Source organism: Panthera onca, chromosome E1 (genome assembly GCF_046562875.1).
Source record: "Panthera onca isolate mPanOnc1 chromosome E1, mPanOnc1 haplotype 2, whole genome shotgun sequence".
Classification (NCBI taxonomy): domain Eukaryota; kingdom Metazoa; phylum Chordata; class Mammalia; order Carnivora; family Felidae; genus Panthera; species Panthera onca.
The window spans coordinates 20074229-20095077 of record NC_138352.1 but is presented as its reverse complement, the minus strand read 5'-3'; the positions used below and the strand labels follow the sequence as shown (position 1 = coordinate 20095077).

General features: G+C 56.4%; 1 protein-coding gene across 5 annotated transcripts in view; it reads right to left on the bottom strand.

Annotated features, from left to right (window-relative positions):
* NTN1 (netrin 1) overlaps positions 1-20849 on the bottom strand; it is a 191477-nt gene that overhangs the window by 55443 nt on the left and 115185 nt on the right. For all 5 annotated transcript variants that reach the window (XM_060647290.3, XM_060647289.3, XM_060647287.3 and 2 more), the window contains exon 3: positions 11881-12069. In XM_060647290.3, the coding sequence (XP_060503273.1) occupies positions 11881-12069 (189 nt within the window). The remainder of the gene's footprint in view (positions 1-11880; positions 12070-20849) is intronic.

Here is a 20849-nt window from a genome sequence, read left to right as displayed (position 1 = left end):
CAGAGGGTCCCCTCCAGGGAAGGGAGGCCCTGGCTGTCACGTGGGCAGCCCGGGGTGCGGGTGGGGGGAGGTTGTTGGTGGCTTTCTCTCATTGAAGGATCCACGGGAGCAAAATGGAACCGTCCCAATCTCTCCCGTGTATACAGCAGTAAAATCCCCCCCAGGAGCCGGTCTTCTTAAATCAGCCCTACGTTCATGTTCATTCCCTGTTGGTCTTGTCTTCCTTTGTCTCCTCTTCCTTAGTAAGAAAGGACTCAGCCTGACACAAGCTGGGGCTTGTGCTGTGAGGGGGAGATGGCTGGAGCAAACCTCTGGCCTCTCCCTGGGCCCTTCAGTCCCCTCCTGCGGCGGGAAGGGTGACCGAGCACGGGCAGCATCTCTAAGACGGCCACGTGGAAGCTGAGGGCCCCAGCACGACCCCCCACCCCCCACCATCCCGATCCTGATGGGGGCACAGGCACTGGGTGGGTGTGGCCTCCCGAGGCTCATGCCAGCTGACCTCCCGTGGCCTGCCTTGCAAGCTTGCTGGTAATGCAAAGATTCCTGCCAAACTTCCTCCCCTCCGTGCTGACGGAACACAGCTGCGTGCCAGTAACTTCTGGATCCCGGCACTTGGCTGCAAGGAGGTCACCAAAGGTTGCTCGGGCACTGAAGGGCCAGAGCCGAGCCACCGTGGGCACGGGGCACCTCTCCCGAGGCAAGAGCTGTCCAGAGCAGAATCTGGGCCAGGGGTGGGGGTGGGGGGTGCATCAGGAAGGCAGCAACAGTCCTCACCTCACCTCACCCCCTGCCCACCTCTAGTCTTTGCTGCCCCTCGCGGCTGGTGACCTGTCGGCTGCCTGGGCCCAAGCCAGGCGCCGGCTGACAGCGGTCGGGGCCGAGGGCTATCCTCAGTGAGGGCAGGCCCGTCCTTGGATCAGAGAAAGGGGCTGCCTCCTGCTGGGTTTCCAATCTATCTGCCCCGACTCTGCCAACACTTTGAGCCACTGGCCCCTTTCACCTGGTCCGACAGAGGCAGCAGGCTGGCTGGGCTTCTGCGAAAATCGCTATTCCAGGAAGAGACGCCACCGAGGTCCCAAAAGGTGGGGGCCTCACAAGGCTTGCTCGGGTCTCTTCTAGGGCGGTGGGACCAGCATTCCTCTGGCTCAGCGCCACCGCCCGGATACCTGTGAACACCTGAGCGCACCCACACGCTCTCACACGCCGTCCCCTCGGCTCCTCACGCCAGCCCGTGGAATCGGCACGGCCACAGAGGAGGGGACTGCGCGCTGGCCTGGAAAACCACAGGGGAAGGGAGGCAGACGGGGCCTGATCGCGGAGGGCCTCAGCGTCTCCGGACAGCCCCCTCCGGAGTTCCTGTTCTACAAGGAGAAAGACCTGCTTACCTGTTGAGACCAAGACTTGGCAGGATTGCTGTTACAGGCGGCCAAGTGCAATCCTAACAGCCTCGCCCGGAGCTCATTCTCAAGTCCAAGCACAACAGCCCCAAAGTAAGGACCTTCCCCCAAAACCCACAGACAGAGAAAGCCCAAGCTCTCCCCTCCGTGCAAAGAAGGGTGAGCTTCAAGGTGTGGGGAGAAGGGACAGGTGACAGTGCCCCACAGTGGCTTCCTCTGTAGCCTGGGACAAGACAATCCGCTAGCAACGTCTGAGGGAGGGAGTCTGAGCCCACAAAGGAGGCCCCAGGCCCTGGCCCCTGGGGAGAGAAAACCAAAGGGAGCTTGCTGTGTCCCCTCAACCCTGAAGCACGGCCACACACACACCCAGATTTCTACAAACTCACGTGCACACATACTTAGACCCCCACAGCTACAAACACACACAGACTCCTACAAACTCACACGCACTGGCTCAAGGGGCACCACAGCGGGCAGGGCAGTGGAGGGATGGGGCGGGGCTGAGCAGGGGTGCGGGGTGGGGGTGGGTGGGAGATGCAGAAGTGAAGAGAGCGGAGGTCTTTCCTTTTGCGAGGGGTCCGGGGAGGGGACGAGGACAGAGCTTCCCTAATTCTTCCGAGAACGGGGCCTGGGGCAGGGCGCGTTCCGCCCCTGGGAGCCCATCTGGTGACTCCAGTTTCCCTGGAAGTCAGCCACTTTTTCGAGGAGGTCAATCCCCTCCATGGCAGGTCACCCTGTCTGCATGGGCCAGGCAGCACCTGGTCATGGGAAACAATGTACCCGAGGTTTTTCCACAAAGAGGAAGGTGAGACCAGACGGAAGCCCAGGGCCCTGAGAAGGCGGGAGGATTAGGTTTCTCACGCACTCGGCGGGGCTGGAGTGCCTCCCGGTGCAGAGGGGAGCCCGGGCCGTCTCTGCCCAAGGCCATCAGTCAGGGCCAGCCAGCTCGGGGCACACAGGCGCTTTCACATGAGCCTCAGGAGGCCCAGGTCCGGGCCTGTTCCTGCCAGTACTGCTGTGTGACTCTGGGTTAGTGCCTCGCCCCCTCTGGACCACAAGGGGCTCATCTGTAAGGACGGAGGTCTGCACGGCCACTAAAGTCACTTCCAATTTAGTGTACTGCTTGTCTCCACGGCTCCAAGGACCCAGCCGGCACCCCCGCCGTCACTGCGGTCCTGGCCCAGAGGACGGCGCCCAGTGCACCCGGCCTTCCGTCCACACCCTCTGACCATCCTGCCCCGACACTGTTGCCCGCTGAGCTGCGCCAGGATCTCGCGGAGATTCGGTCTGTCGGCTAAGAGAAGCTCACCAGGCGTTTCTGGGTGCCCTGGCAAGGCTGACCCGAAAGGCAGACCGTCCCGACCCCGGGCCGCCTGTCCCGAGCACTGCCTCTCCCAGCACCTTCTGATGTGCTCTGTCCCGGGTCCCTGAGGGCCCACAGCCACCATCAGGACGGGGCGCATGTCTGAGGCCGGCCGCCTCCACCGCGGCTCACACCGTGGCTTTTAAAAATCCATCCTGGGCTCCTATCAGGGGATCTGGTTCCTTTTCCCGCAGACCTGGCCCCAGGGGGCCTTTCGGGTCGGGCAGGACCCTCCAGGGGGCATGCTTGCAGAGGACAGGTGAGCTGGCTCGGCACCCAGACCCTCTGAAGCTTCTCCAGGCAGAAGGGGTGAGAGGGAACAACCACAGCGCTGACCCCGGCTTCAGAGGTCATCGCGGCTGCCACCCGGGCTTCCGGCCAGTCGGGAAGGACAGCTTTGGACCTGATCTCACCTACAGGCTCAACTGTGTCCCCCCAGCACCCATGTTCCTAACCCCAGGTACCTCAGAGCGTGACCGTCTTTGGAGAGAGGTGAATAGGGTAAAATGAGGTCACCGATGTGACTGGTGTCCCTCTGAGAAGAGATGAGGACACAGACACACACAGAGGTAAGACCGTGTGAAGACAGGGGGTGAAGGTGGCCATCTGTAAGCCACAGAGAGAGGCCCCAGAAGAATCCAGCCCTGCAGCCTCCTTCACCTCACACTTCCAGCCTCCAGGACTGTGGGGAATAAACGTCTACTGTTTAAGCCCCGCGCCTTCCCAGGCCCATTGCTGGCCTCGAGAGAAGGCAGACAAGCAGCCTGGGGATCCTGCTCATGCTGTCAGTGAATGTGGCTGCTCCCCCAAGGGCCGTGTGTGCCTGTGGTGCTGGGTGGGGGTGAAACATTCTCCTCTGCGTTGATGAGACTGGTCTGTGTGCCTGGATGCCATCCACAACGAAGGCAGAAGCAGGCAGGGCCCTCCATGTGGGCGAGGGTGAGCTCCAGCTGCTGTGGGAGATCAGGTAGGGAGGAGGGAGAGGGAGGAAGGAAGAGGAAAGAGGAGGAGGGAAGAGGGTTGAGAAGAGAGGAGGGTGGGGGGAGAGAGATGAGGAAGGGGAGGAGGGGGGAGGGGAAAGCTGAAGGAGGAATAGGAAAGAGGAGGAGGAAGGGGAGGAGGGAGAGGAGGAGGAAGGAAGGGGGGTGAGAAAAGAGGAGAAGGAGAGACAAGGAGGGAGAGGAAGGGGGAAGTGGGAGGACGGGAGGACCAGGAGAAGGGGGAGGAGGACTGGAGCACGCTCAGTGCAGGTGACGGTAGCACAGGAAGACAGAAAAGGCCAGCATCGTCAGAAAATCAGGTTCAGATCCAAAGGGTTCCCACGTCTCTTGTATGTGTGTCAGGCCTTGTGGGGGAAGCCTGGTGGGAAGCCCCTCACCCAGAGGTGGTGCTGGGAGAGGACAAATGTCAGGTGCTAAGGGGTATCCAAGAACCTGCTTTTTCTCCATTTCCCAAAACAAGGTGAGGACTGGCCACCAAAAAGAGAAATGTGAAAGCTGGCTAGGGCTGATGGGGTGTTCCAGAATGGAGGGGACCTGGTACAAGGTGGGAGATCGGCGAGGTGGGTCTCAGGGAGGCCGGGCAGGAGGAGGAGTGAGTGCTGACCCAAGGACAACTGGTGACCAAGTGAGTTCAGGGCTGTGAGGAATGGGAGATGGGGAACAGGGAGGTCCAAAGACACAGTGTCAGAGAGTCCTATGGAAGCAGCTTCCTACCATCACTATCACCCAATCAGGATACAGAACATTCCAACTCTCCCAAGAAGCCCCTCTTGTTCCTCTGTGGTCAGCCCCCCATCCCAACTCCTGGCAACAACAGATCTGTTCTGTCCCTATAGCTTTGCCTTTTCAGAACATTGTATTCTGGGACCACACAGTACGTACAATGTATAGATGTATGGCATGTAGCCTTTGGGACCGGCGTCCTTTACTCAGCCAAATGCACCTGAGCTATGTTTGTGCTGCTGTGTCGATCAAAAGCCCATTCATTTTCATTGCTGCATAGTATTCCACGGTGTGGATTGCAGGGGTTTACGGGAGACCTATAATTTTGTAAGAAACTGCCAAACTGTTTTGCAGAGTGGCTGTGCCATTTTGAGTTCCCACCAGTATATGAGTTCCAGTCATTACACAGCCTCGCCAATGCTTGGAATTGTCAGTATTTCTTATTTTCGATGTTCTAACAGGTATGTGGTGGTGTCTCAAGGTTTTACTCTGTATCTCCTTAATGACTATGAGGGTTCCCGTATTTAATTACCATCTGCGCATCTCTGTTAAGTACCTGTTCAAGTATTTTGCCCATTTCTAACTGAATGGTCTGTTTTCTTACTGTTGCGTTTTGAGAGTTCTTTACATATTGTGAATCTCGTCCTTTGTCGGATCTGTGATTCGCAAACATTTCCTCTCATCTGTGGCACAAGGAACATTTTAAAAGCTAAGCCAGACATATCACTCAAGTCTCTCCTCTCCTGACTGCTCCACCTCGTGGCTTCCACTGCTCTTGGAATGGGGCCCACCTCCCGTCCACGCTCCCAGGAGCTGGCCCTGCCCTCTGCCTTGGCTCACTTTCTTTCCACCCTGTGTATTTCCTCCATGTGACTCACCACAATCTATAATAATCCGCTACTTACTTTTTCTCATTTGCTTTCCATCAACCTCCCTCCAGAAAGTGAGCTCCAAGGGAATGTGTCTGCCTCAGTCACCTCTGTAACCACCCTGGCTTCTGCATGTAGCAGGTGTTCAGTAAATACTTGCTCAATCAGTGCACAAACTTGGGCCAAATCCCGGCCCCAGCGGGGGGCAGCAGGAAAGATAATCCCCTCACATCCTAGATCATCAGCAACCACAGTGTGGAACACCCCCCACTCCTAAATTTTCCATGCTCATGAGGGAGCGAGGATAATTTACATCCACAAAGTGCATCTCAGCTGTCTGCGTCCACCTCCTCCCTAGCTGTGTTTTCCTTTCTCCCAGCAGTTGCTAACAAGGCACAAAAGAATAAATGTTTCAAGTCGCACTACCTCGCCTTTCCCCTGCCACCTTCGGATCAAGGTGCAGACAGCAGGAAGCGAAAGGGGAGCAGAGCCCTCTAATCCCAAGCTGGGTTATTTGACCCTCCGTGATCTAGTTAACCATAGCCTTCCTGCACCTGATTTACAGCCGAGGCAGAAGGCACGGGTCCTACAGATGGTTCCCAGAGAGAGGCTGAGGGGTGTGTGTGTGTGTGTGTGTGTGTGTGTGTGCGCACAGGCTCAGGGCAGGTGGCCAGGGGCTGGACAGCAGAGTGGGGAGGCGCCGGAGGGCCTGGGTCCTGTGCAGTGGGGTAGTGGGGGCCAGCTGGGGCCTGGCATCCCCCTCCCAGCCCCAGGCCAGTCAGGAGCCCCCAAGAGGCTGCCAGGCCTTCCTTAGTAGCCCTGAGATGTACTTGGGCACACACGCGGCCCGTCTCCACCTCTCCGCAAGCAGCTGCCCGGGACCCATCTCTGCCGTTCAATTCATTTGTCATTTTTGCTCCCAAGGCGTGTCAATCCTTGATGGAGAGTGTGCAACGGCATTGGGGCAAACCCCCGGGGCCCTGCCCAAGTCCTGTGGGAATCGGCCTCCGAGTCCACACCCGGGCCGAGCCCTTCCAGTGAGAGGGGCCGTTCCACTCACTGAACACACTAAGGCAACCTGAGGTTCTCTGCTCTGTGTGCGTGCTGGCGGGGGCAGGGACCCCTAGTTATTCATCTTAACCCCCCCTACCCCGTCGCCTAATGGCTAACAGGTACGGAGCACAGGCCTCGTGCCGGGACCTCCTCTACATCATCTGGTTTCCTCGACATCCCCAAGCAAAATGCTCTCCATCAACTGGGGAAGCTCAGATATGAACGTTTGAGCTTTTCTGCTCAAGAGCAGGGCCTCTGGGGACTCCCCAGGAATGTCCAGGATGGGTGGGCTTCAGAGAGGAGGTGGCTGACAACCGGGGTGCCAGGGAATGAGACACAGAGTAGAGCCTGGAAGGCCCCGCAGGGCACTGTGTGGGCCGGTCCCGGAAGCCACGACTCTCTTCACTTGTAAAGACCCTGGGACCCAACCACCTGCACCCGATTTCCTGGCTCCACCAGCTTTTCCAAGTTCCCGGGCCGCAAACTTCACTGACACAGGACACTGTCCCATTGTTGTGGGGGGGGGGGGGGACCCGTAAAATTTTGAACATTTAAAAAGAGCACGCGGGATGTAGAATGTGGAAGTTGGCTGGGACTCAGAGATCATAAATCTGGACGCGATTTCACAGAGAAGGATACTGAGGTCTAGGGAGGTCACATGACTTGCCTGCCGCTGCAGGCTTTGAACCCGGAGCCAAAGCCAGAGATCAGGATTTCTGACCTCCACGTTCCCCAGGGAACAGGGAGAGGATGCGCCCACAGCGGCCACAGTCGGAGCTGGCTCTTCCATGGGGGATTTTCTCTCTCTCCATGGGTGCTGGGCCATAATAGCACCCTGATAGCACCCACCCCCTCGTGCGGTGGTCTCTGTCCTCTAAGCTGGGAGCTGCTGTGGCCGCCGAGTGCCTTCCTGCCTGAGACAACCATCCTTTCCCCTGCGGTCCCGGCATAACAGACAGGAAAAGGAAAGGTCACAAGGGACCCACAGAAAGAAAGGGCGCTCCCAAGGCTGTTAGGCTTTTGTAGGCTGCACGGACACCGCCTTAGAGTCAGGAAGGAGTATGGGGTCCCAGGCTCCTAGCTGTGCTGTGACTAAACCCTCAAATGATCCAATCTCACACGCGCGTGCGCACACACACAATCTAGCTGTGATAACCAGCTGATCCAATGCCTTCCTCCGGACACAAGCACCATAGGACGCACCAGCTAAGCTCCCAACCTTGCCCGGCAAAATTTAATTTTTTCTTTTTCTTTAAATTTTAAACACAACCCCCTCCCACCCAGTTTTCATCAAGAGAGCCATAAAAAAAAAACACTTGAATTCACTGATAAATCTCTCCTCTCAAAAGAATAAATCCTGGGGATCTGTGAGCGCCTCCTTTCTCAACGCCAGCACAGCCCCCCAACTCCCCGACCTTACTCCTATCCCCCAGCGCTCAGGTCTCATCTGACTCGTTAAATAAACCAGAATCCCCCCAGGGCGGGGTGGGTAGGACTCAGGCGTCAGTATTTTCAAATCTCCAGGTGATTCCAAATTGCAACCAAAGGTGAGAACAAGTTAGAGAGAAATCTACTGAGGGTGCCCTGGAGTGATGGTCGAGAACCGAGGGTAGGAAAGACAAGGGGAGCCGCGCTCATGGTCAGGGAGCCAGAGGGGGTGGGTCGGGGAGCCCACTTCCTCCCCAGGTTCTCGCAGAGCTGAGGGAAGAAACAGGGGGTTGGGGGGGGGGGGCAGCGGCGAGGACCAGCGCGCGCTGCCCCGTGACGGCCCGCATATTCCAAGGACCCGGACACCTTCTTGGTGACCTGCACCGGCCCACGCTGACCGCGGCTTTGAAGGGGGCAGCGCATCCAGCGAAAGAAACCCTGCTGCTCAGCGACGTGGGACTCAAGCCCTTTTGTGCGGGGGCGCTAGATGCACCGGTTAATTTCTTAATTCTCTTCGCGACTCGGTTCGCGGGAGACTCCCGGAACGTCTTTATCCGTCACAGATGGTTCGGGAAGATGATAAATTAATATCGTTTAAATGGAGACACGGCTGGAATGGTTAAAAGGCGGCGTCTTCTCTGCCGGCCCCAAAGAGAAAAGAGCCCCCAAGTCCATAAAGAAGACAAACGATAAACAAAACCGCCTATCTTTTGACAGATTCCAGGATGAGAGTATCTTTCACAAACCATTCTGCGGAGAAAAGGGAGAAATTCATCTCATCTGACTTTGTATAGGACAACAGCCCACGCCATAATGAGGCCTTCCCAGTGCTGTGAAATTGCACTGAATAGCCGAGAGTGCAGCCGCCTGTTCCCTGGGCATGTTTATTACAGCCCTTTGTATGCACCAGCCCGGCCAGCCAGCCCCGGGCTTGGTTCTAAACCAGGGGAGGGGAGAAAGAACCCAACGAATTTGTTGCTATGTAACTTCCCAAATGGGACGACTGCACAATAACGTTTGGAATCTAATGCCCTTGCTCCAAGCTGTTCTTGTCTGGGTCCAGCCCTGCTCCAACCGATCAAGGTCAGAGCCAGCCAATCATCAGCAGTGCCTGGGTGGCCTCAGCCCCCTGCCTGGGGCTCCTCCCAGGCCCTGGGAAGTCAGGGGTAAAGAGGGCCCCAGTGGCCATTCCCAAGCACCCTCAGGTCAACTGTTGATTGGAGTCAAGAGCCTCTGTCAGTTGTCCCAGTGCCCCCCACCCCCACCCCAGTGCAACGCTTCCAAAACAGAGTGAAAAAGCACAGAACGTGAGGCCACGACGGGGCTCCCCAAGGTGAGCCCCGGGAGGCCGGGGCCTGGCCAGGCTGCACATCTCCAGGACTTGGGAGACTTCAGCAGCCTCTGAGAGCAACCCATCACAGAGCAAAATGCTGGGACCATTTCCTTAAACCGTCCCGCCCTGCAAAGACAAGACTGTGGACAGACTCCGTGGGGTGGGAGTTGGGGAGGGACAGAGAGACTCCTGTCTGAACACCTCAAGGGTACACAGTCCCCTGCCGGCATCTGACCTCCTGCAGCCGGTTCCCCCCAAGAGCTCAGGGTCTCAGTCTGGTGGGAAACGTCCCAAGGGGGAACAGAGGATTCAAAGATTCAGCCCCTCCGTGGAGGGGGAAGGGGAAAGATCAGGAACTTCTGAGAGACGCCTTTTCTCACCGATGAAAAGGCGGGACCTTTCAGGTCACATTCCTCTTGTTCACCAATCAGGGAAGGGATCTTCTTCGCAGCTGTCTTTCCTCCCCAATCAGGAGGCAGGATCCCTGAAGCCTTGTCTTCTCCTGCAAGTCAGGAGACCCCTTGTCCCACCTCTGCCTGCCTGTCACGTTTCCCTTGCAGGATCCGCAGGCGTCCTTCTGGGCAGAATAGGTTCTTACATTTGTCCTCTTCCTTGGGCTCTTCTCCCAGGGTCCCACCAAACCTGGAGGCAGCTGCTGTCCAAGGCTCAGAGGGAAGACAGAGCCACCAAGGCCAGCCACAGTGCTCGAAATAACGAGACAGGACCACCGGGTGTCTCCACGCCACTTAACCGGAGTGGCAGGGCCCCAGAGGATAATCTGCAGGTTCCCAGGACCCTGTGGCTTCCGGACATCTCACCCTGAGCCACGAGAGGCCACACGTGGCTCTTGCACCTTCCACATCAAGCGAGCAGAGGGAGAGGAGGCAAATGGTAAGATGACGGAGGACCCCGCTCCCAACTGCCTCTGCAGGGGACACAACTTTCCTTCACGAAAGGCAGAAAGAAACTGGCATCACGGTACATAACCACTGCCCTTCAACGCAGAGCTGAGACCTTCTCCACAAGGGGCACGGGGCTGTCCACCTGAGTGCCTCCCGGTGATTAAAATTTCCCCCAAGGAATTTATGTCTACCAGTTGTTTCCAAGACTTTGGCTTTGATTTCTGTAAACAAAAGACAATAAGCAAAGGGGCTGGATACCTTCCAACTATGGTCTCAAAACCCAAAGCCCTCTCTCCCTGGTCATGCCTTCCCGCCATGGTAGCCGTTTCTGGGGTCCTTCTCCCAGGCCACCTCAGCTGCTACTCAAAGTCTCCTAGGGGAGCCTCACCTTGATTGGCTGTTTTGGGGAGGCGGAAATAGCCCAGCTGCCTTTAGGCGTAAACTTCTCTTGACTACCACTAGAGGCAGCCTTGAGCCCACAGATCTGGAAGGACAGCTTGCTGGTGTCTTGGGAGCCACAGGATTCATCCGTGTTCCTGGGGAACCGAAGGGATTTCTCCTGGAGGAGACAGACCGGGAGGCTGTTTTGTTTTGGAGAAAAGTAATTCTCCACAAGCAGGGCCGGCTTCATGGGCCCAGGGCTCACAAGGGCACGTGCTTGGTTAAGGATCTGCTGCTGCCATTTTTTAAATTCTTAGCAATTCCAGAACAAGAAGCCCCGTGGTTTCATTTCGCACTGAGGCCCACAACTCGGGTGATCGGTCCTGCACACAAGTGCCCAACATCTGGCAGACTTCCTGATAAGACGCTCTGGCTTCATCCAAAGGCTAAGCCGTGGCCACTGAGGGGTTTCTCGACCGCAGCTCATCATCTTGAGCCTGACAAGGCTGGGGTCTTGCCCGTGTGGGAGTCTACGCAGGTCCGCGTCAGGACCCCGTCCACGCTGGATGGTGGCCACGAGCCCTCAAACATAAAGATCTTCTTGGGAAGCCCTGCTCACGGCAAGCTCTGGCCCTAGACCCCAAGTTTTGGGCCCGGACAGCTCAGTTTCCTGGAATTCCCAAAAGCAAACGTGGAGTCGGGGGGTGGAGCGGGGAGGGGGCCACGTCTCCCCACCCCCTATGTCACTAAGTTCCCTGGCACGTCATCAGCTCCTCTGAGTCATCTGTCCATTGCTTTTCTGCGAGGGGAGAAAAACACCTCGCAGAAAGTTAAAACATTCGAGCTCGCCTCCGTGACCGAAAATAGTCTCCGGTCTCCCTTTAACTTCGTGTCCTGAGAAGCAAAGCTATTTGCAGGTGGATTAAATGTTCCTTGGGAGACCCTGCCCCTGAAGCGGGCCGACCTCACCGCGACGGTGACCGTGTGTGTCTGGGCGAGGGCCGGGGGGCCGGGGGGAAGGGGGGCGCGCACACATCCAAAGGAATAGGTCCGCGTGGCTTCGGTAAAAGAGGGCCCTTTGTGCCGCCGCCGGTAAGCCTGGCGAACTTGACCCCAGGCCTGTGGTATGCGGCGCACCTGTGCAGCCGGAGGAGCAGCCGGGCGGGGGCGGGGCCGGCACCCTCACCGGGGTCCCACCTCCTTTCTTCTCCTCGGAGCCACTTCTCCATCGCCCCTTTGTTCTGGCTTCCACCTCCGAAGGCCGGGGGCCCGTGTGCGCATGCGTCAGTGCGCGTACGTGTGCGTGCGCGCGCGTGTGCGCATGCGTGCAGATGACCCGCTCTCTTTCCAGGCAGGTCCGTACCCGGGACCAGGAAACGGAAAAGCAGAGGGAGGGGACTGTGTTCGCGAGGCCCCGGGGCCCTGCCTACCTTTGCAGGCCTTCCGGTGGGTGACGGGCTTGCCCATGTCGCGGTAGTAGCCCTCCTTGCAGTAGTGGCAGTGGCGGCCGGCGGTGTTGTGGCGACAGTTGAGGCAGACGCCCCCGCTCTTGCGCCCCGACAGCTTGTACAGCTCGGTGTTGAAGCGGCAGCGCCGGGCGTGCAGGTTACAGTTACAGGCTGCGGGGAGGCAGGGAGAGGCGTCAGGGCAGGGGCGCGGGAGAGACTGTCCCCAACATCCCCCCACTCCATTGCTGAACCGCAGGGGAGACTGTCCCCAGAATCCCCCCCACTCTAATGCTGGACCATGGGAGAGACTGTCCCCAACATCTCCCGCTCCATTGCTGGGCTGCGGGAGAGACTGTCCCCAGCTTCCCCGGCCAGACCGCAGTCCTTCCGTGGGAGCTTCTCCTTGGCTCCCCTCTTTGCATCCAAAATTGGATCCAGAAGCACCCACCGGCCACCCAGCAGTACCTGAACCACGGCCGTGGCTCCTGCTTCCCTCTCAAACGGAGTCTGTTCATTTCTACCCAGCAACCTGCAATCCCCAACCCTCCCATCACACATACACACCCCTCAAAGCTGGGAGGTGGAGCTGGCATCCGCCTCATCTCACGCCCCGATCCTGCCTGTTGGGGGGGGGGGGGGGGGAGGCCGAATGATGTCCCTCTGTCCATTTGTATGCAGAAGCGCTAACCCTACACCCGAGAACAGGTCTGTGTTTGGAGATGTGGCCTTTCCAGAGGTGATGACATCAAAATGAGGCCCCGAGGGTGGGCCGTCAGCGAATGCAACGGAGTCCTGATAGGGAGAGGCAGTTTGGACCCACAGGGTGCACATGCACAGGAGAGAGGCCCCAGGAGAAACCAACCCTCTGGACATCTTGACCTTGGACTTGGAGTCTCCGGAACCCTGAGACATGCATGTCTGTTGGTTAAGCGCCCAGCCTGAGGTTTTCTGTTAGAGCAGCCAGAGCGGACCCCTGCGTTCCTTCCAGGGCTTTCGGCTCTGACCAGGCACACTGCCCACCCCCTTGAGCTCCAGCCACCAGGCTGTCCTCTGTCTTGGGCTGCTCTGAGTGCACTGAGGGCTGGGGGGGCCGCTACACTGTCATCCTTCCCGCCTTCCCCTCGGGAAGCTTCGCACGGCCCTGGGCACCCTCTTCTCTGCTTTTCCTCCTGCCCAGCCAGTCCCCTGCTTCCCTCTGCCTGCTCCCTGCACACCCCTCAGGACTCAGCACCCTCTCCCCTCTGCTCAGATGTCACTGCCTCCTACTCCTGGCTCCCAAATGCGCATTCCAGCATCCCATGTGGGGCCTCCACTTGGGCCCAGAGGCACCTCCCCCAAACCCATCCCTTCCTCACCACCCCATCCACCGCCCAAGCTGGGCCCTCCAGGCTGCCTCAACACCACGCGCAACTCAGCGGCTCTGAGCTGCAATCTAAGGATGTCCACTGCCAACTGAAAATCTCTCAATGGCCCTGCCGATGTTCCTCGGGGTAAAATCTAAATCAGATGTCACAGCCCTCGGAGCTCCGAATAAGCCGGTCCTGCTTCTCTCCCCACTGTAGCTCTGCTCACCCGCTCTCATTCTTATGTTTCAGCTGTCCCAAATCTTTTTCAGTTTCTAGAGCATTCCATGCACGAGGACCCCTTGCCTGCCCCCTCCGTGACCCTCTTCTCCCCGGGCTCCGCCTCATCTGTCTGCATCCTTCTTATCCTCCAAGCCTTGGCTTCAACGTCTGTCCCTGGCCCATCTTCCCCCCACCCCAACCCCCTGGCATCCAGTGTGGCCCCCTCAGACCACCCCATGACGCCCATGACCTGCTTCCGTAGGCTGGTACCTCCAGGATACTCCAGCTTACGTCTTGCCCACTCTTGCTTCAATACACTTTGCCTGCTTTTGTGCTAAGCATGTTTCAAATCGCATTTTACATAACGTCTAAAGAAATGCGTGGGGCCAGACACTTGATAAACAAAAGCAAAAAAAGAGGGAAAAAATGCACTCAGATTTCCAGCGACCGCTGTTAATGCAGGGGTCTCTCCTTGCAGGCTGGAATTAACCTTTGCTCAGCTGTGGAGCTATTTTATTCTTTCCAATGGACATGGACCATACTGTACATTTCACTTCGTGGCCTATTTTCTCACAATGATGGCCACCATTTAATGCCAGATACAGTTCATCGTGATTTTGAAAGGTTGTCTAATCCTCTCCTGCACGCATATATGTCATTGGCTCCCTGGAATCCCCAATAGGTGCATTTAGAGGCGGGTTTGGTTGTATATTTGTGCCCTGCCCTGATGGCTGCTGTGCAGTGAATTTCTCAAGACAGCACAACCGGGTTAACTTTCGAATCTACATGTCTTTAACCCAGGATCCAAATTGCCCTGAAGAAAGGCTGTCCTAGCTTCCACTCCCTTCCAGCAGGATATGAGAGCTACTATTTCGCCACACCCTTGAAAAAAAAAAATAACAACACGCATTTAGGATCAGAATTCTTTTTTTTTTAACGTTCGCCAGTTTGTCTGGAAAACACACACACACATGATTTTAATTTGCATGTCTTTGATTCCCAGTAAGGTTGGACATTTCGCCATGTGTTTGTTTTTCTATTTATATTTCTTTTGTGTGTGTGTGTGTGTGTGTGTGTGTGTGTGTGTGTATGTACATTGCCTGTTCATGCCATTTGCCCAGTTTTCAAATAAGGTGGGGTTGTTTTTTTTTCTTACCACGTCCAGTGCTCTTACATACGATTGATTAAAAACTATGTGTCTTTTCTACCACACAAGTGGCACAAATTTGTACCAGCTTCTTATTCATTTATTACTTTTGTGATTTAAAAAAATGTTGCCTCTTTAATTTGGTCTCTCTGACAGTACACGTTTCTTTAAATGTTCTTGCTAAAGACACGCCCATTAGTCACTCAACTGACAAGAAGAGAAGGATGGGGCTCAAGGGGAGGCATTGTAGGGGCCACAAGGGGGAAAGCCTCAGTTTATGCCTGAGTGTGGAAGCAATCAGAAGGCAAATGAGGCCAGAGAATGATTCCTGAGAGTCTTACCAAGGGTCCCTCAGCCCCTTCAGTGTCTGGGACTGAGCTCAGCCTCACCTGCCCACCAACACAAGGGACCATTGTGCATGTGTATGCATGTCCACTGTCCCTTTGGACTCAGCCAGATGAGGGTGCTGAGGGCTACTCAGAGGGGTTAAGTGACCTACCATTTATTGCACCAAGGCAGTAAATGGGGGCCCAGGACCAGAACCTGGGTCTTCTGGCTCTTGGCCCAGCACCTCAGAGGAAAGGACCCACATCACTGGAAGGAACAGCAGGGACTATAGTACAGAATCTGGAGCTTTCCTACTGGCACAGAAGTCAAAGGACCTGGCACCCCTGCCCAGGGACAGGGATCTGGGAAGAGCACCCAGGTCTGGCTTCCTCAAGGCCCTCTCGTACTGGGAAAAGCCCACCAGCAGTATCTTCTGGTCCTTCTTGGAGGCAGATGCTAATCCTGTGTCTTCCTCCATAAAGACAGTGCTAGCTGTCCCCCACTTCCCCAGTGGGGTTGCCTGAACCTCTGAGCCCCTCCAGGGAGCTCAGCAACCCCCCTTCCCCACCCCAAGGGGAGCCCCAGGTGGTATCCGTCTTCCATATGCACCTTACACCAACAAAAGGTTCTTCCCAAACAACCGGTCACACAAAAGAAAACTCAGAGGCCGGACATCAAAAGGCAGGGCTCCCCTCCCTCCCACCTCTTGGAGCTGTCAGGGGACATCAAGTGGCAATTGCCCACGCTCAGGCTTCTACAAAGTATTTTACGGCTTGTTTTCTTTTCTCTGTGTTTTATTTTCTCTACACAAATGGAAAAATGCATCAGGCAGAGCGGCCCCCATCTGGGTCCCTCAGCTCCACACAGAGATGTCACCCCACTCCCAGCCAGGCCCTCAGAAAGACACCTTAATCCCTCAGGCCTTCCTGTTTATCTCCTGCCTCTCTTGGAGGCAAAAATATTGGGTATTAGTTTCATTATCAGATTTCAAGGCTTCAAGGGAAGGAAAGGGTAGCTTTGTGAGAACAGAGAGGTCAGCCTGGGGGAGAAGGGGGCAGGGGGGCAGCACAACCTCTGACGAACCTCGGTGAGCCAGGGCCAGGAGCCCTGCAAGGCACTGCATCCTATCCAGGGGTCCCCCAGCCACCCAGAGAGAGCTGGTCTGGTCTAGACCCCAAGCCCCATGCCCTCCTTCAGCTGTCATGTGGGGATCCCCAAGGACACATCACGTGTGGCTGCGTTTCAGACCCAGGGGCGTAACACAAAGCAGGAGGTAGGAGCAGGAGTTCACCCCCCCTCCATCTCCGCCTCCTGAAACCTGATGGGGAAAGGGGCCCAAGAGATGGTCCCATCAAAATAGCCTCTAAATCCTATTTTAACATATGCCTGTCACCACCATTCCTTAAGCTTTTCCAAACCTGTCCCACCAAGATGGGTTGTCTGATCCCTCATCAACCCCCAGGCCCATTCAGTTCAACACACATTTGAGTGCTCCAGCTACATGCCAGGCCCTATGCCATTGGCCATGAGGGAGACAGGGATGGATGATGCCTCCTCAACTATCCAGGGCTCCCTATCTGACAGAAGGAAGGGGCAGACGAGGGCTCTCGGCAACAAGCTCTCAGATAAAGTGGGACAAATGCTCTGAGTGTGCTGGTTCCTAGAGGACAAGGCAAGTGTTTGCCCTTACATTCTCCAGCCCAGAGCAGATCTCGACATGTTTTCATCGTATAGACAAGAGCGAGCCAAAGTGGGCAAGTCAGAAGGAAGACAGATAATAAATAGCTGACTGCATGGATGGATGGATGGATGGATGGATGGATGGATGGATGGATGGCTGAGTGAGTGGGTGGATGGATGGATGGATGGACGGATGGATGGCTGAGTGAGTGGATGGATGGATGGATGGACGGACGGACAGACGGATGGATGGACAGATGGACAGATGGATGAGTGGATGGATGGGTGAGCTGGGTGGACTGGTGCATGAGTGGATAGATCAATAGGTGGGTGGGTGAATGGATGAATGGAGAGAAGGGTGGATAAGTGGATGGATGCATGCATGAATGGGCAGACAGGTATGTACGTGGATGGGTGCATGGGTAGATGGATGAATGGGTGCATGGGTAGATAGACAGGACAGATGGAGAACTGTGTGTTCTGCCTGGGCCACATTCTGACAAGACATGGCTTTGTGACATTTGTGACATTTCCTTTATTGTTGCTTTGAGCTACTTAAAACTTGTCTTGCTGCTTTAACTCACCAATTTATCTCCCATCTGCTCAAGTAAGACTCCAGCGCTTTAAGGAGAAAAACCCACATTTAGAATGCCCTCGATTCCTCCCAGAACCCCCAAGGAGGACCTTACAATAGAGACTGAATCTGCATCTACTGGTTTGATGAGTTTACCAAACATGGGTAAACTCTCCCAGAAGACCTTGATAAACTTAACTTCCAGCCCCCCGCCTGGGTTCTCCCAGGCCCAGAAAGGATCCTGAAGACACTGTTAAGCTGTATCCTGGCCCTGTGTCTCAGGGACTCTGGACCTGGGTCCCCCAAACTTCACACGGCTCAGGGGCTCTCTCAATGGAACAGCGAGGCCATTTGACAATGGGCCCCCTCAGAGCTCTGGGCTGGAGCCAGGGGCCCTCCTGTGCCCTCCCAGGACTCTGGATCCCTCTTAATTCTCCCCTCCCTTCCAGGGCAGTTCTCTTAAGAAGGAGACCCCATGTTGTTTCTCTAGCACAATAGAAATCTTAGATTTACATATCCACAGCTACACTTTCCAAAATAACTGGCCTACGTATGCACTGTCCACAGGCTGGGGGCTTTGTACGCAAGAAAACGCTCCCCAGCCCTTGGTTACCCGCACCCCCGGGTAAGCTCAGCCCTCGGATCTACCACGATCATCAACAAATTTCTACACATCCAGGCCAACAGGGGCAGTGTGGGGCATGATAGGCACCTGCAGGCTGGAGGCGGGTGCTGCTTTCCTCACCAGCTCCTTCGCCAATGTTGTCTGTGACTACTGGGTAGGGACCACGGGACTCAGCAGGTGCAGAGCTGATTGAGTGCCGGGGATACGACAGCAAACAGGACAGAGTCCTGTCCTCAGCATGCTTCTGCCTCCAAGGAGAAGAACGATTGGCTGTCTAGCTACCGCACAGGAGATCAGGAATGTCCATCTGTCCCAAGTGCCATCAGGACTGACACTCACGCAGGGCATTCTGCTCGGTGGACAGCGCAGGCCCTGAGAACTGGGACACAGACGCCAGGTTCCCACCAGCCAGAGCTGCCCCAACTGCGCCGGGCACAGGGGCCACCTGGGCACCTGTTCAAATGCAGATTCAGCTTCAGGAGGTCTGGGGCCGGCCTGGGAGTTTGCATTCCTGACAGGCTCCCAGGTGCTGCTGCCGCGGGTCCGCAGCCCCGTCGCAGGCTAGTGCACGGGCAACGAAAGCGAAAGAAACGGGTTGGAATGTGAGCCGCTCCCTGGAGAGAGAGCTCAAAGGGAGATAAGGGGTAGAGTTTATAGCCGAGAATCCTCTGAGGCAGCAGGCAAAGTTTCAAAAGAAACTACTCTGTAAGCGATTGGTTCAGAACGATGCAAATATTTGAATTATTTTTAAGAGTTTGAGGCAGCTTGTATTTCCTTTTATCTGTTACTTCGCTACTCTATGTGGTATCCTATTTATTTAGAAACGGTCTGACCCTTGTTTATAAATCTTACGCTTTCCGCCCCCACGTGGCCTGTTGTCTGAGCCCAGATGTCAGCTCCCCGCAGAAGGCGACCAGGCCGAGCAGCGGCTGCTCCCCGCACCTGGCTCCCGCCAGCACCTGGGGACACCCTGAGCTGGGTTTCCCCACGGGCTCCTTCCTGGAGCGGGGCCGAGAGACGCAGGCCTGGGGCCCGGACACTCTCGTGCCTAGTAGTGAGCTGGGCATAAGTGAGAGACGACCATGCATTTAGATGCATTGACAACATGATCACAGCCCAGACCGCAGGGTTCACTTAATACTCGTGGTAAGTGCGGTAGCTTGTGGATTTATTTATTCAGTCCACAGATCCTGCCTGAGCCCCTACGGCGTCCCAGGCGTGAGGCAAGGTGCTGGGGATATAACAGTGAGTCGGACACCTTACTCCAAGGTCTGCCCCTATCTCCCAAACAGAGGGCTTCAAGCTCATCACCAGAGGCGTCAACCAGCCGGATTCTGCGAGCGGTGACCGGCTGGGGTGGGCCAGACAGACTGAGGAATCGCCCAGACTCTAGAAGCAAGAGCAGTCTGCTTCCAGGCAGGGTCCTAGGGTTTGCGATCATCTGAGGGTGCCGTGTATCGATGTTAATTGAAGGGCCGTCGGAAAGCATCGCCTAGACACGGACCAGGAGAACTGGCAAATTCACTTGTCTGAAAGAAGCGAGTGAAGGGTCCACGTCGGACGTGACAGAGCCCAGGGGAGGTGAGGATTGTTCTGTGGGATCCCCTGGGTTCCAGAGAGCACGTGTGGGAGGACTGAGCACCACCCCAAGTCGTGGGATGGGGCCACACTGGCGTCCCCGACAGGACCCGCCTCTGCAGGACTGCTGGTTCGTTTCTTCATTCAACAAACACCGACGGAGCCCCCTGGACGACACGTCAGCCTCCGAGTCGGGAAGGACTGCTGCTGTAGGGTTGACACCTGTGCACGTCCCACTCTCAAGACTACGCCCCCCTCCTCCTCTCGAGTTCTGATTGGCAATTCAAGTAGCCACTAACTCCTCCTCCAAGACCCCAACGTGCAACGGTTCTCAAACGTGGGTGCACAGAATCACGGAAACTGCCTTGCCAAGACCCAGAGGGCTGAGCCCCAGCCCTGGAAGTTTCTGATTCGCTAGGTTAAGGCTGTAGGCGGGGCGAGACGGTCCGCACCGGTAACCGGTTCCCAGGGGATGGAACTCCGCCCACTCAAGGACCACACTTTGAGAACCACTGGTGCAGATGATGCAGAGGTGAAAAAAGCTGTGTGAAGACAAAGTCCTTGGCACTAACGTGCGAGCGTAATTATTATTTATTTTTAAGTTTATTTATTTATTTTAAGAGAGGGAGAGAGAGCAAGCCGGGGAGGGACAGAGAAAGAGAGAGGGAGAGAGAGAGAGAGAGAAAGAGAGAGAGAGAGAGAGAGAGAATCCCAAGCAGGCTCTGTGCTGTCAGAGTGGAGCCCGGTGCGGGGCTCGAACTCACAAACCGTGAGATCGCGACCTGAGCTGAAGCCGAGAGTCGGAGGCTGAACCGACTGAGCCACCCGAGCACCAGTCGACAGAGTATCACAAGGCAGCAAGGGCCAGAGGAAAGGCCGCTGGAGGGGATTTGGGAGACCTGGACCCCGGGGGCTGGTGCCGGCTCTGAGGCTCACCCAGGTGGGCACCCCTAGAAAGCCCGCTTGGCTTGGTGTCTAGCCACGGGATACCAAAGCTCCTGGGAGGTAAGGGGCAAATTTTCGTGGGGAGGGTATGTGGGAGTTCAGGAGGGGTCTGCTCCAGGTGTGAACAAGCCTGGGGGCTGGGACTTGAGGGGACAAGAGGCGGGGCTGTGGGAAGGGCAGAATAGACCTGCCCCAGCTGACAGGCAAATCGCAGGTGGGCATGGCCCGGGGTGAGGGGGGGGAGTGGAGGGGGTATCCTGCAGCTTCCACGTGCTTGTCCAGGGTTGGGGGGGGGGGGGGTGGCCAACAGGACAGTGCCCACCTGGGTCTTCCAGAAGGGCCAGGCATGGCAAGGATACTCACCAGGTTATCGACTGGAAGCCATTCTAAGGAAAAGAAAAGGAATCCACTTTGGGGCATGTGGGGGTCGGTAGGGGGTGGCTTGGTGGTTAGAAGCAGAGAATTGGCCGGTGGGTTCAGGAGCCCCAGCCCCCAAAGCCACGTTCTCAC